Below are 15,037 nucleotides of genomic sequence, written 5' to 3'. Positions count from 1 at the left end.
GTCTATAATCAGGTCATCTTGGGAGATTGTGCATAACTCTTTCTTGGAGAATCCAATTTGGATCAGACTGGTGGCATTGGAAAGAGGACACAAAGGGCTACTACAGGTCACAATTTTAGAACTTAAAGATCCGAAAGTACAGAGTTACAGTCGTTTCAAGGTAGAGCTCTTAAAATCAAGAAAAAACAAGATGAGGAAGTTTGATGGCAAGGATCCGGTAAATTGGATACTTCAGATGGAGCAATATTTTGATATACATGGTGTACAACTGTTACAAAAGGTATGTATTGCATCTTCATATTTAGAACCAGATCAATTTTTATGGTACAAAGGGCTTTGTTCTCGTAAACAACTTGTTACGTGGTCAATTTTCACGGAGGAAATGATAGCACATTATGAGGATACAAAGAGCAACACCTTCTTTAGAGCAACACCACAACAATTGGAAAGAGTAAAAGGGCTTTTGTGACATAGTGGAAAGCAAAATTATGGAAACCAGGAAGTGTACCCCTCACAACTATAAAGATGGAAGTGTTGTTTCTCCTAGTCTCCCACAACCTACAAGGGTTACACCACAACAATTGGAAGAAAAAAGAGAAAAAGGGCTTTGTTACAATTGTGATAGCAAATGCATTAAAGGTCATAAGTGTGCTGAGAAGAAATTATTTTACATAGAATATGAAGAGGAGGAAGAAAAGGATCAAGAAACAACAAAAGAAGAAGACATACGCCAGGACCCCACCCCAGAGAAAGAAGAAATGAATCAGACCATATCTTGTAAAGCATTGGCAAGAATTACCGCTCCTCAAACTCTCAAGATAGAAGGACATATCAAGAAGAAAAAGGTGCAAGAAGTGAAAGATCACATCGAGAAAGAAGAAATGAATCCTACCATATCTTGTAATTCATTGTTCGAAATTACCACTCCTCAAACTATCAAGATAGAAGGACATATAAAGAAGAAAAATGTTCAAGAAGTGAAAGATCACATCGAGCATCAAGAAATAAATCCGACCATATCTTGTAAAGGGTTGGAAGAAATTACCACTCCTCAAACTCTAGAGATAGAAGGACATATCAAGAAGAAAAAGGTTCAAGCAGTGAAAGATCACATCGAACATCATCAACAAGTTCTCCAACTTTTAAAGGATAACGCCACTTCGGTGCAAAATCAAACGAAACAACAGGCACTTAAAAAATGGCGACCTTATCAAATGGGAAGACTCTTCAAGGATGAGGATGTGGAAGCATTGTTTAGTGCTACTTATATTATCCAACCAGATTGGATAAACGAAGCAAGGGATGAATGGAAGAAGGACGAAGAAGTATGGCCACTTATTCAAAAGTTGCAAAAGATCCCAATTCAAACAATATTGCCAGAAATTAAAGAGGAAGGAAAAATCATATTGGAACCTGGAGCAGTCACAGAAACAAGAACCCGACAATTACGAAATTGATCAATTTCAGAGTATCTCATCAAGTGGAAGAACTTACCCGCTGAATATTCCACTTGGGAGGACAAGAATTTTATACAGAAGCATCAAGAACTACTCAAGCGTTGAGGACAACGCTTTTTGAAAGAGAGGGACATGTTAGGCCCCTATACTACTAGTGTAACCCCTTATTGTTATTAGTATAACCCACTTATTATATTGATGTACCTATGTAGTGCCCATTTTGTTACTATTGTGCTCCATAGAAGCCCACTATTGTTATTATTGTGCCCTTACATTATTATTGTTATGTCGGCTCTGATTATGTTATGACCCCTTAGACTCCTATATATAGAAAGGAGGTCTTTTCATTTGTATCATCCAAGAATTGTTTATTTATGTAATGTAAAGGAGGTTGCCCCCTCGAAGAGGCTGAATTCTAAGGCGTTGATCTATCTTTTCTTGAGCTGGTTTCATAACAAAGCCCAATACAAATCAAAAAAATCAAGGGGTTTCTTTGAACCAAGCGCACAATCACAAACACAAAGAACTCCTTCAACATCCTCCCAAGGCAGTGGATATGGAGGCACAGGGTCATCAGGTTTAAGGCATAGAACCATATCAGATTTCCTTGATGAGGGGTGTAGGAATGATGTGGATTCAAAGGTTTACAGGTTTCTCTATGCATGTGGGATACCATTCAATGTTCTTCGCTCACCTTTTTGGCACGAAATGGTTTTTGCCATAAATGATGCCCCTAAAGGATAAAAGAGCCCTGGGTATGACAAGGCAAGAACCGTTGGACTTGATCATGAAAAAGCAAAAATATCACTTTCTTTGAATAGAATGACAAGTTCTTGGACTGACCATGGGGTGTCCATTGTATCTGATGGATGGAAAAATGTAAAAGGCAAGCCATCTATAAGTGTTCTTGCTGTGTCTGTTAGTGGTGCCATCTTTCTAACTGCACATGATTACTCAGACAAGTTCAGGATCGACATCAACATTGCAGAAGCATTACTTGAAACAATTGACCGTATTGGGCCATACAATGTCATCCAAGTCATCACTGATAATGCTCCTAATCGTAAGGCAGCGAGAGCAATTATTGAGGATAAATACCCCAACATATTTTGGTCTGGATGTTTGGTTCACACATTGAACCTTTTGATGCATGATGTTGTCAAGAACAAAAATGCACAATACCAATGGATTGGTGATTTGTACAAGAAACGCAAACAAATGATAAAATTTATTACAAATCATAGCAATACACATGGCCTTTTCCGCAATCACTCGAGATTGGAGTTGTTGAAGATTGCGAAGACCAGATTTGGTAGCTATTACCTCACCTTCAGGCGCTTTTTGAAGGTAAGAGAGTCATTGGCTAGCATGGTATCAAGTCCACATTGGCAGGTATTAAAGGAAAGGTTACAAATGCAGCTGACAGGCAAGGTTTTGAACTGGTGGAGGAGGCAGCTCTTGATGGTCAGTTTTGGACTAGTGTGAGGCAAGTGTTGGATTTCACCAAGCCCATTTATCACATGATTCGGTTTGCAGGTACAGACAAACTAGTGATTGGCGAGGTGTATGAGTAGATGGATACCATGTTAGGGCAAATAAAAGATATTGTTCATAACAAAGATCCCGACTTGTACAAAATGATTCACGATTTTGTGTGTGTATGGTGGAATAAACTTAATCTTCCACTACATTGCTTGGCGTATATCCTTACGCCAAAATAGTACTCTACATCTTGGTTGGGCCAACTTGCACCAGGGGGTGGGATTAGGACCAAACCCCATTTAGATGCAGAGGTAACTAGTGGATATTTGTAAGCATTGGAAAAGTTGATACCTGACAGGGAGGAATGTGCAGCTGTGCGCCTTGAATAGGCAGATACTTCAGTGGCACTAGTTTGTTTGGTACCTTCCATGCAATGGAAGACAGAGACAGATTTGATGCCTCACATGGTGGGAAACATATGGCGGCCATGGACTTTTGCCAAAATTGGCAAAAAAAGTTCTACCATAGGTTGTGAATACTTCTTCTGCAGAGAGGTGTTGGAGCACCTACAGCTTCATACACAATGTGAAAAGAAACAGACTCAATGAAAACTGAGCAGAAAGCTTGGTTTATGTGCACTACAACTTGAGGTTGTTGAGTCATTACTGTGATCGGGCTTATGAGGATCCCACATATAGAATTTGGGACAATCACCCAGAGGATGACAATTTGGAGGATGGTATAGTGCATCTTGAAGAACTGGAAGAGGAACTTATAAGGGATGAAGATGAAGTAGCTGCAGCTGCAGCAGCGATGCCACCTCCACCTCCACCTCCACCATCCAGTAGTAGTGCTCGAGGTCTGAGTCTTGTTCCTTTGCTGTCGCCACCTCCATCTACACCCTCACGTGGAGGGCATGTGCCTTCTAGTTCTGGTCGTCGGTCTGTGCGGGAGACTCCTAGAAGACCACCACGACCTGCTTATACTCCTGGAGACTCTCGTGGCAAGGGCCACATGTAGATTTACAGTTTAGTTGTCTTTTCTAGTTTCTATTAGTTTTCATAACTGTTGAGTCTTGAGTCCTTGACTCTTGACTCTTGACTCTTTCATATCACAATGATATTTTTTGCAAACAATATATGATTGTGACAATGAAAATTTGAAGTTTGAAGTTGGCAATTATAACTCATTGGTAATGATTGTGAATTATGAATATGATGCTTCGTGAAAGACTAAAGTTGTTTCAATTCATTTCATTATTCATGTTTCATTTTATAACATTTCATTTCATGTTAATAGTTAGAAGTTAGGACTTAGAAATATCTAAGATATTACTTCTTGTAATGGTTAACCGTTAAACTTAGCTTACAAGTACAACTTTGGTGATCAATGATGATAAATGTTATATATTGAATTTTCAAATTTGAAAGCTAGAAGTTGAAACTTTAAGATTGAATTTGATGAATCATGATTCATGAGACTCATTATGTTGCAGTTGTAATATGTATTTTACTAACTTGTGGACATGGTTGATGAAGATTATAATTTCTAGAATCTAGATGGTTGATGTGATATGGTTCAATGATGAATCTATGTTTTTTTTTATTTTTTTTATTTTATTTTATTTATAATTTTCTTTGTTTATGTTTTTTATATCTACTTCATCATTCTACATGTTTTTGTTGACATATATGTATCATATATATATATATATATATATATATATATATATATATATATATTTTTAAATCGCTCCCGGATTTGCTCCCAAACCGTGAGCTTCTGAAAATGGTCGCTCCCGCTCCCGCTCCCAAGTAACATTGGTACCACTGGTCCCAGACTAGTCCTCAACCGACCCGAAGTCAGTGTCATAGTAGGTACAACTCCTACCACTAGTCCCAGACCAGTACTATATTGACTCGAAGTCAGTCTCAGAGTATGTACCACTGGTTCCAGACCAATCCTCAATCGACCCGAAGTCAGTGTCATAGTGGGTACAACTCCTACCTCTGGTCCCAGACCAGTATCATTGGTCCCAGATCAATGAAGGTCATCCTAGCATAGGGAGTACAGTAGATACAACGATGCGTCCATCGGTACTACTATGGTCCCTATCCTCATTTCCTTACTCATTGATCAGATGATAGGTACTTCCCATGAGTCCCAGACTGCATGGGTAGGATGCCTCGACAGGAGAACTTAATCAGTCATGGAGAACACATCATCCAGGCCTCATAGGAGAACTAATCATCCTACTACACAATCGTCACAAAGAACACATCATCCAGACCTCACAGGAAAACTAATCATCCTGCTACACAATCGTCATGGATAACACATCATCCAGACCTCACAGGAGAATTAATCATCCTGCTACACAATCATCATGGAGAACACATCATCCAGGCCTCACAGGAGGATTAATCATCCTGCTACACAGGAGAGCGAATCATCCTTTCCCACAAAAGAGCGAATCATCTTGTTCATAGGAGAGCGAATCATCCTGTCCCACAAGAGAGCGAATCATCTTGTCCATAGGAGAGAGAATCATCCTGTCCCAGTGCGCACCACCAGGGGAGGGCGAGTCACCCTGTGGTCGTGTGTTGCTCTAATAAGAACCACAAGCCCCTAGAGCTCCCAGAGCTCAATGTATACAACTTGCAGGACCCTTGTACAAGGGTCTCTTGACGACTCCAAGTCGTTCAGGAAAATCACAGATTCGATCTTCCCCCGGGGCTTAGACAAAGTGTAGCGACCTGTACATCATCTTATAGTGATGGAGCTTCTTTGATCATAGACTTACCATATCCCAGATAAGGTGGTATCTGATGTCTATCTGCTAGAGTAATCGTCGAATACGAGATTCCTCAATAATTGAATCCCACCTCTGGTTGTCACAGAGAATCACAGTGGTACAAACAGCTCACTTGAAGAGCTTCCCCAACCAGGCAGCTTCATACGAGATCATACTCGTAGATATGTATCCGGTCTCAGCGGTGCTTATAAAAACTGACTTCTGCTTCCTGCTCATCCATGATATCGAAGCAGAATCCAAAGAGAAACAACACTAAGAAGTGCTCTAGTGATCCTCCACACTGCCTGCCTAATTAGCATTCGAATAATCATGCAGTTTCATATTTCCAGCAGTGTATCTCAATCCATGAGAGATTGTGCCGCGAAGACATCTCAGAAGATTCTTGGCACGAATCTAGTGAGGTTCAACCAAATATGAGCTCACCATGCTAACTGCAAAACATATGTCCGAACGAAAGTTCACTAAGAACATCAATGCGAATGAGCTTATGAGATTCAGAGGCATTTCCCAAATCTGGTCCGACATCACTACCATATAACTTTTGAAAGTTAAGATCCTTGAGGTAGTCACAGGCTTGCAGTTCACCATTCATCTGGAATACAAGTCCCTCTTACTTATGCAAATGAGAGGGTCTGCACCTATTAGAAGTAGGTCGTCCTCATAAGGTGCTGGTATGAGAGGTCTATCATCCACAACCTTCGGATGGTTTGGATCCGTTTCACTCCTAGTGAATCTCAGCTTTATCAGACAACTATCGATCCTCTCATACTATGCTCGGGGTGTTTTGCTTCAAGCCATAGAGGGCTTTCTTCCACCTGCATATGCGAGATTCTTGATTATCAATCTCAGACCCCTTGGGTTGTTCCAGACCTGTGGACCTGCTACATGAGGGGAATGGTCCCCTTGTAAGATTTTCCTTCAGTATATCTCAGACATGTACTTTCATGCACCTTTTGAATTCATGCATCCCTGTCACCATCTGACTCACAGACCTTCGGTGTTATGTGACAATGGACATGGTCCCAAGTGGACTTCTTGCAATTTGATACAACCCTGAACTCAAAAACATCTTTGAAAATTCTATTTCCAAACACGCACCTTTCCATTAATGAGTGCCACCTTGAAAGCTTTGACTTCCATTTTCGAGATGGACACTAGGTTCTTCTTGTGATTAGGTACATAAAAGTGATTTGGGGTTCCTTGCTTTCTTTGAAGAGTTGACCATTTCCTTGATGACCTGCATTACCTTTGGACACTCCTTCGCATAATGACCGAAATTATTGCAACCAAGGCATTCGCCTTTCCTTCCACCCTTAGATCCGAACTTCCCAATGAAGTGATCTTTAGATGGGCCATCAGAAACTTCTGCTACGCCATTCTGATAATATGTTCCGCTTCGACTTCACCCTTTGTGAACTTAGAAGAGAGATGTGGAACCCATTGATCCTTTTGTCTTGTCCCTATTGTCTTTGGTGATTGCTCTTTCACTCTTGCTTGGGCATTGTCTTCACCTCAGCTCTAATACCATGTTAATTTTAGGTATGTTCTATGCTAGAGCAATTTATTTCATTTTCTTTTCCTCATTAGTAGTCACATCAGCATAAAGTAAACTACAGATAGAACATAAATATAAATCGCAAAAGACAAGCCAAGACAAGAGGACAGAAGATGTGGTGCTAGCCAAGGACAAACCCCAATGTGGAGAAACACTTGATCAATTCTTCTTTTATGTTCTTCAAAGTTCGACAGAGAAAGTGAGAGAGATAGTACATTTACAATAGAATTCAATCACTTTGACTTTTGATATCGGCATGAGATCAGTTGAAGACATATTGCTTCAACTGATTCTCTAAGGTGACTCGTTCACCTATCATAGTGCTGCATCTCGTCTATTTGCTGCACATTACTGTGTGATACCTTGCTGTACTGTCACATGTGTTGAACCTTGATGACTGGGTTGCTCTCATCTTCATGCTGCATCTTCCATGGTCTTATTCATCATCAAGTTGCCCATGCTCATATCATCATGCATCATTATGCTGCCCATGCTCATATCATCACGCTGCTTATTACGCTGCCCATGATCTCATACATCATGCTGCCTTCCTTCGGAGACAGATGCTCCCATTGTTTCGACAGTTCCGGTAGTTCCGACTTTTCCAGCAGTTCTGGCTTTTCCGGCAGTTCCGCCTTTTCCGGCAGTTCCGGCTTTTCTAGCGTTTCCGGCTTTTCCGGCGATTCTGGCTTTTCCGGCAGTTTCGGCTTTTTCGGCTTTTCCTTAGGATCTCTCCTCCTACTAAAACCCAAAGACAAGTAGAGAAAGGAAGAGATCCAAGTGTGTGTAGAATTGACTTGAAGTCCACTTCTATTTATAGTATATACTAAAACATAGAGGTTGAATAGACATGACTGTTGGGCTTCTGAGCCTACATAAGTTGTTGGCTGACTCGATAAATTCATAACTTCATAAATACTTATCGGAATCGGATGATCTTTAGATCAATCCTACACCTCTCAATGAGAGGGATCCAATAAAAATATCAGCTGCCATAAATAATATGATCCACGCGGAGTTTGGCCCTAGTTGCCAATTTTAACAACAGCAGTCGAGTTAGCTCAACATTCTAGCCACAAAAAGTAGTCAAAATACAGAAATTGCATCCAAGAATTTTGCCTATGGTATCAGTGATTAAGCTCAGAATTACCCTCCGAATATGCCTCAGGAGATGTGCCATAGGGAGGCCGAAATAGGACCTCAGGGCCTATGCGGCTGTTATAGGAGTATAGCCTTAGATCTGTGAGAATATGCCCACGAAGTGCCTCGGAGAATACACTCAGATCTGCCTCAGAAAAGGCGGAATGCCTCAGAAGGTGCTCAATACCCCAACGAAGAACCATAACAAAAGATATACACATTAAGCCCAAAAACCTTCTTCAATCCTGACCTCCTCTTTAGCTTGGCGTGACTACACAAGGGCGCACACAACCGAAGAGATGTATCAATTAAGTGCATACAAGATGGTTTAATTGGAGGGCAGATGAGCCCTATTTATAGAGGCTGAAGAGCTTTCTAGAGAGGCAAGCTGACCAGTTCAAGAGGTTATGGAGTCGACCCTCCATAACTGATTTGAATTTTAAATTAAATTGATTTTGGAGCCAAAAATCAATTTCCATTTAGGCCGATTTTAGGAAATAGAAAATTTTATTTTAATTTGATATTTGGAGCTGATTTGGGGCTCATTAATCATTATATATGGACAAGTAAATCTACACAAACGATAATAAACAACATTATTTCAACATTGCCCAATCACCAAGCTGACTTTCAATATCTATTTGGGGCTCCTTGACCACACATTTGGGGCACAAACTTTGATCTGGCATATCTCCTCAACCATGAGGAGTTATAAGGTGTGGCACCTACCGATAGAAGCAGCAAGATGAGGACCATCAAATGAATATGATCATGAGCCAAAAAAACCCTGATCTTCCTTGTCATTTTGTCATTGAAAGCGGGTTTTTTCTGCTGCTGCTTGGGTTGGCATCAATGACGACCAATTTTCAACACATTTTATGTAATACTTCGCTGATTATTATTTGTGAACTATGTATTTTTTTACCATAATGGCATCATGCATTCCACATTGTTAGATTAAACATAGAAAATAGTTCACTCGTTTGATGTCTCTTTGTAATGTATCTCTTGAAGTTTTATAAGAATTATATAATGCTATATGTAGAATGAAGTTTTTTGATGAAGCTCACTGTTTGCAACAGTTTACATTTGAGATCATTTGACAGAGAATAATGAAAAAAGAGATTAATTGAAGGCTATGCATGTACCATTAAAAAATGAGGTAGAAATTTCTAGTTCTAAAAAACAATCTTTTCACATGCAGATAAGAGTCAGATTTGGAGGTATTATGTTTGGATTTCAAGTTTGAAGCAAAAGTTTGGATTCTTTCATCAAATAAAATGGCACGTTCACAAAATCAGCCTATCAAGAGTCTTAACAAAGGGCCTAGTGGAAAACGCTTTGTGGTATGTGTGATCATCCTTCTTTATGGTTATATTTTCAAAGACATGTTAAATTTAATTGTGTTGAAATTTAACTTGATATATTGGTATCCACCAGATGGTTTCTTCTATTCATTTGCAAATGTAACTGGGAATATATAGATGAAGACAACTTTATTATTCACATAGTTATTCTTAATTTCAACATTGGGTCAATCAAAGTAGGTGTCATATAAGGGCTAGGAAGTAAACGACAAGTTTATAGAGGAAATTAATGGTCACTTTATTTTGAAGTTATGTAAATGTTGTGGAAGTGTATAATCCATGGAGTGCAAAAGAGGTGTTAACAGTCAAAATTGTCCGGTTAAAAGATAACTAGGGAAGGTGTCAATGACACCTTCCATAGTCCCTCTGGACATTGGGCTAGTTCTTGCAAGCATCAGGGGGAGAATCCCTGTGCAATCCAGAGATGAAATATAAACCTGGGAGACAACATACTCTTCCAATCTGCAAGAATAACTATGCTCTAATATACAAATCAGACCTGAAATCCATGTGAATACATTTGGACAGTAAGCTATGATGCAGATTTACAACTAAATGGTTAATTGTAACTTAACTGTGCAAATCTACTCTAAACACAGACAATGCTTCAAATCTTGTCTTGTGCAAATCTGTCTATAAAAGAACCAAAAACAGCAAGCTTGAAGTCTGGAAATTAATATTTGTGACTGTAGGGACTTAATTTATGTAGGCAATGGACTAGAAAATCAATTAGGCGGAAGTAATTCCCAATTTCAATTGATTAAAAAAAAATAATGTAAAGTATGAAAACACATCAAAGAGCTGAGGTTTAGCTGCCAAATAACATGGTAAGTTTATTCAAAAAACTGCAAGTACTATGAAGTCTGGAGATATTAGCTTCAACTTCAAATCACTCCAGGGGATGTTAAGTTGCTTCCAAACTACCTTTTGTTTACCAAGACCTCTACTATTAAAGGTCTCTAACACAATTTGTTTATTTTCAAGTATATAGAAGTTAGCAAGTCATGGTAGGAAGCATTATGGTCAAAATAAGATATAGCAGTATTAAGATGGCATCATTCTAGAAGGATGGAAGGATAAGCCGGAGTAGCAGTTTATATGGTTGAAGCAAGTCATCTAGCAAGAATAGGAAGATAAGAGTTTGTCACACTTCATCATCATTAGAAAGAAGCATTTGCAGAACAAGGAAGATCCTCCGTTGGAATCTTTGTTAAATGGTTGATCACTACTTGGAGAAGCACCACATAGATAGTCTACATTTGACCTAGTGTGGGATCCACAGTTTAGAAGGATGAAGGTATGTTGAAGCATTTTTCATCTTTAAGCAAAGAAAAGGGAAGCTGCTGAAAAAGCCTGGATGATCACATGAAGGAAGATGTATGTATATATTTGTTAATTAGGGTAGATGGATAAAGCCATGTCATCACTTAATTGCAGATAGAATGGTTAGAATGCTCAATGCTCTATCTCATGAGCATGATTGAAGAAGGGGGGATTCTTCCTTATGAATGATACATGAAGGCATAAATACAATATGCCTTGAACTCTTCTATATGATGACATGATGGAATCAACATTACATGATCTCATGAAGAATATGAGGTGGTTGGCAACCATTGTTCCTATGATGAAGGAACTATGTATTGAGATCCTGAGGAAGCAGTATATGATGAAGCTGGAAAAATAGTTAGTAAAGATGTACCTATAGTCACTTGAGATAAGATGAATAATCGACATCTGATAACAATTAGAAGGATTAGCTATGAAATCTCCATGGAGAAGGTATGAAGACCCTGATATGTATGAAGAAGAAGGACCTTGGTAGTGAATGTCGTGGAGATGGATTTATACAATATGCAAGATGTTGATGTTGCAAAAATTGATATTATAATGAAAAGCTATCATGAAAAGGTAATTTTTTATTTCATGTTCATTTTTTATTTTTGAAAGAAAACATCTGGTTGGGTTGGAATAGGGCTACCGAAAGAGGGTTGTAGAAATTCACCTACAACTATTACACATAATATTGATGGATGATTCTGAAAGGAAATGGATCAAACCCTGCCAAAAAACCCCAAAACGCATGCCAATACGAACTTGCTGTTTTCGACATATGCAAAATGGCAGAACTGTGTTTTTCCACTGTTTCAGTGCTGTTTTGTACCAGAATCCGTTTTGGATTCGGAGAATGACGTTTCCAGCCCTCTACCTAGGCGTTTCCGACAACCTAGATGATAAAACCCTAATCCCACTGTCAATTAAACTTTAAACACCGACTTCCCCGACTTTTCTGATGCGTTCCTGGCGACCAAATAGCATGATCAGTTTCCGGAAATATGGATATAGATCACAATTTTATTGGATCCGTAACCAGATTTCCGGAAACCTAAGTTACCAGGATACGGATCCGGATCCGGATCCGGATACGGATACGGATCCGTTGGATTTTTGAAAAGCCAGGATCCGGATACGGCGAGTACAAAAATATATAATAATATTTTTTAAAATTTTAAAAAATACATTTGATGTTTAAAATCAAAACCATTCATGAATCACATCAATGATAACTCATAATGCATTATGAGTTCTCAATAGTAGTAAAAACAAAATGAATGTTTCATCAATGATCACTTTATTAATATGATAATATAGAGTAGGTGTGTCTACATATCATGAAATGGGTCTACATCATCATCATCTACATATTGCAACTCTACATCATGAATAGACGATCGTGCGCCAGGAATGTTAAAAGTTGTTGCAGAAGTAGGAAGTGGTTGTGTAGCATCCTCAAGTAGATTAAGGTGAGTCATGGCATTCAATGTCATGTTCAAGTCAGATATCTCAGGTTCCACATCCCACATCCTATTTGGACCTTTTTTATACTCTGAAGTAGAATGTGATAAAAGGCGAAGGTTGGAATGGACATATACAAGATCCTCAGCCTTCGCTGCTCCCAATCTGTTTCTCTTTACCGAATGGATGAAGCCATATGTACTCCAGTTCCTCTCAGCGGATGAGGAACTGGCAACCTGCGATAACAACCTCGTGTCTAGAGTTGAGAGATAAGTGCTACCTCCACCATGAAAGCCCCACCAAGTAATAGGATCCATATGCCCTCGATCATCCATGGCTATTGGATTTGAAAAGATCCCAGTGGATTGTACAAATGCTCCAAATTCATCACGTACATCCTTTGCAATTCCAACTTCCCTATAGATTTTCCTCAAAGCTGTCTTATATCCCTGTACCACTTCAGAATCTCTGTTTGGTGCTGCTCTACCAGGTAAAGACAATATTTTGGAATGGTAATATTTGGGGTGTAGAGCATACGCCAAAAGGTGTAATGGTGTGGTCATTTTGTTCCACCTTTTTGTAACTATGTCTTTCACTTCATTGTAAAATACTTCAGAGGGGTCATGCTCACTTGCCTTGGTAATTTCCCGTATTTTCTCCAACATACTATCTATGTTTTCATAGACTTCCCCCAAGCAAGGCATATCTGTGTCAAATGCCCTAATCATGGTTAGAATTGGTTCTGTGAACTGCAAAAGGTATTGGACCTTGTCCCACCATGCATCATCAAGAATGATATACTTTATTCTTTGTCCTCTATCAGAAGTTGAAGTCCTCCATGATTCCCAAAGAGGGTCAATGACCATTGCCTGTAATGCTTGTCTGACCTCCAAAAGCCTCTTTATGACTAAAGTGTGGGAAGCAAAACGAGTTTCGGCAACCTACATAAACATATTGAAAAGTAAAATCTTAAATCAGACATAAAATAAATTGAACATTAAAATTGAGAACTCATAATGCATAACATTGATTAAAATTGGAGTACCTTTAGTAGCTCCAACTTTGCAAAACTCCGATATATGGCTTGGGACATTGAGTGATTCGTGATAAACATTTGGATCTCCTTTGATGCTACATATATTTCATTGATCCACTCAATTTCACCAATCTTGGCTAGCATAAGGTTCAATGAATGCACTGCACATGGAGTCCAAAATATGTGATTGTATTGACTCTCCACAATCAGGCCCGCTGCTCTACAAACCTTTGCATTGTCTGTGATAACTTGGACAACATTTTGTGATCCCACACTTTCTATTGCATCAATAAGAATTGTCGAGATGAATGTTGCATCTTTTTCCACTCCACTGCAATCAATGGCCTTCAAAAACATTGCTCCTTGGGGACAAATTGCAATAACATTAATTAAAGGGCGATTTCTTTGGTCTCTCCATCCATCAGAAACAATGGACACCCCTGTTTCTGCCCATGTATCACGGATTGATTGTAATTGTCTATCCACAAATTTTCTTTCTGATGTTAACAAAGTGGTGCGTACCTTTTCATACCCGGGGCTCTTGTATCCTTTTGGTGCTTCATTAACTGCTTTAATCATTTGTTGCCAATAAGGAGAGCGCACCAAATTGAATGCTAGTCCATTTGCATAGATGCAACGAGCAACATGCTCATCTGCAACTTCTCTACCCTGGTTATTGAATGCTGCTTCAAGAGGTCCTAGAGTAGGCCTTTTATTACTTGTGAGAGCTGGTGTAGATGGCAATGACGACTTGGTTGTAGAGGCTTGCACAGGGAGTTTTCCCTTGCTGAATTTCCTATCAGCAACATCTTGCAAAGATGCATAAAACTTAACTTTTGCAGGACTCAAACCTGTCCCAGGTTGGCCATTTGGACCATTGCATACTAACACACCTGTGTTAGTTTGCCCAGTGAGATGGGCCTTCACCCTAGTGTATGAGCCATTTCGAATGCTATTGCATTCACTACATCTCCATTTGTACGAACCACCACCAGAGTTTTTGCCAAGAATTTCCACATACTGCCATAAAGGAGATCTTGGATCTTTATTGACATTTATTCCTTCACTAGATTCATGTTGTAATGGTTCCATGTTTATCACACCTGCGTTGATAACCAAATATAAATTAATAAAATTGTCATTCTCAAAACAAAATTCTAAAGTGGTACAGGGCGAAATAAAATTTAAAAAAATATAAAATTCTAAATTATTATTTTATAATAAATAATTTTAAAATTTAAATTTAAATAAATAACTATTTAAATTATTAATATTATATATATACATAATTTAAAATTTTAAAAACTTATAAAGTTATAAACATATAAATATTAATAAAAAAAAAACAATACACATTCTAAATAATTGATATAAAATTATTATAATTAT

The 15,037-nt window shown here is 38.7% G+C and overlaps 1 protein-coding gene across 1 annotated transcript in view; it reads left to right on the top strand.

Annotated features, from left to right (window-relative positions):
• LOC149210713 (uncharacterized) overlaps window positions 1–15,037 on the top strand; it is a 294,028-nt gene that overhangs the window by 18,804 nt on the left and 260,187 nt on the right. The window contains 1 exon segment of the mRNA XM_089396762.1: window positions 9,654–9,795. Within this exon segment, the coding sequence (XP_089252888.1) occupies window positions 9,730–9,795 (66 nt within the window). The 5' untranslated portion in view covers window positions 9,654–9,729.

The sequence above is a fragment of the Pinus tabuliformis genome, chromosome 1_2 (genome assembly GCF_031772625.1).
Source record: "Pinus tabuliformis cultivar Carrire ecotype Pingquan chromosome 1_2, CPIR1, whole genome shotgun sequence".
NCBI lineage: Eukaryota > Viridiplantae > Streptophyta > Pinopsida > Pinales > Pinaceae > Pinus > Pinus tabuliformis.
The sequence above is the reverse complement of the archived record's forward strand: the minus strand, read 5'-3'. Positions and strand labels throughout refer to the sequence as shown.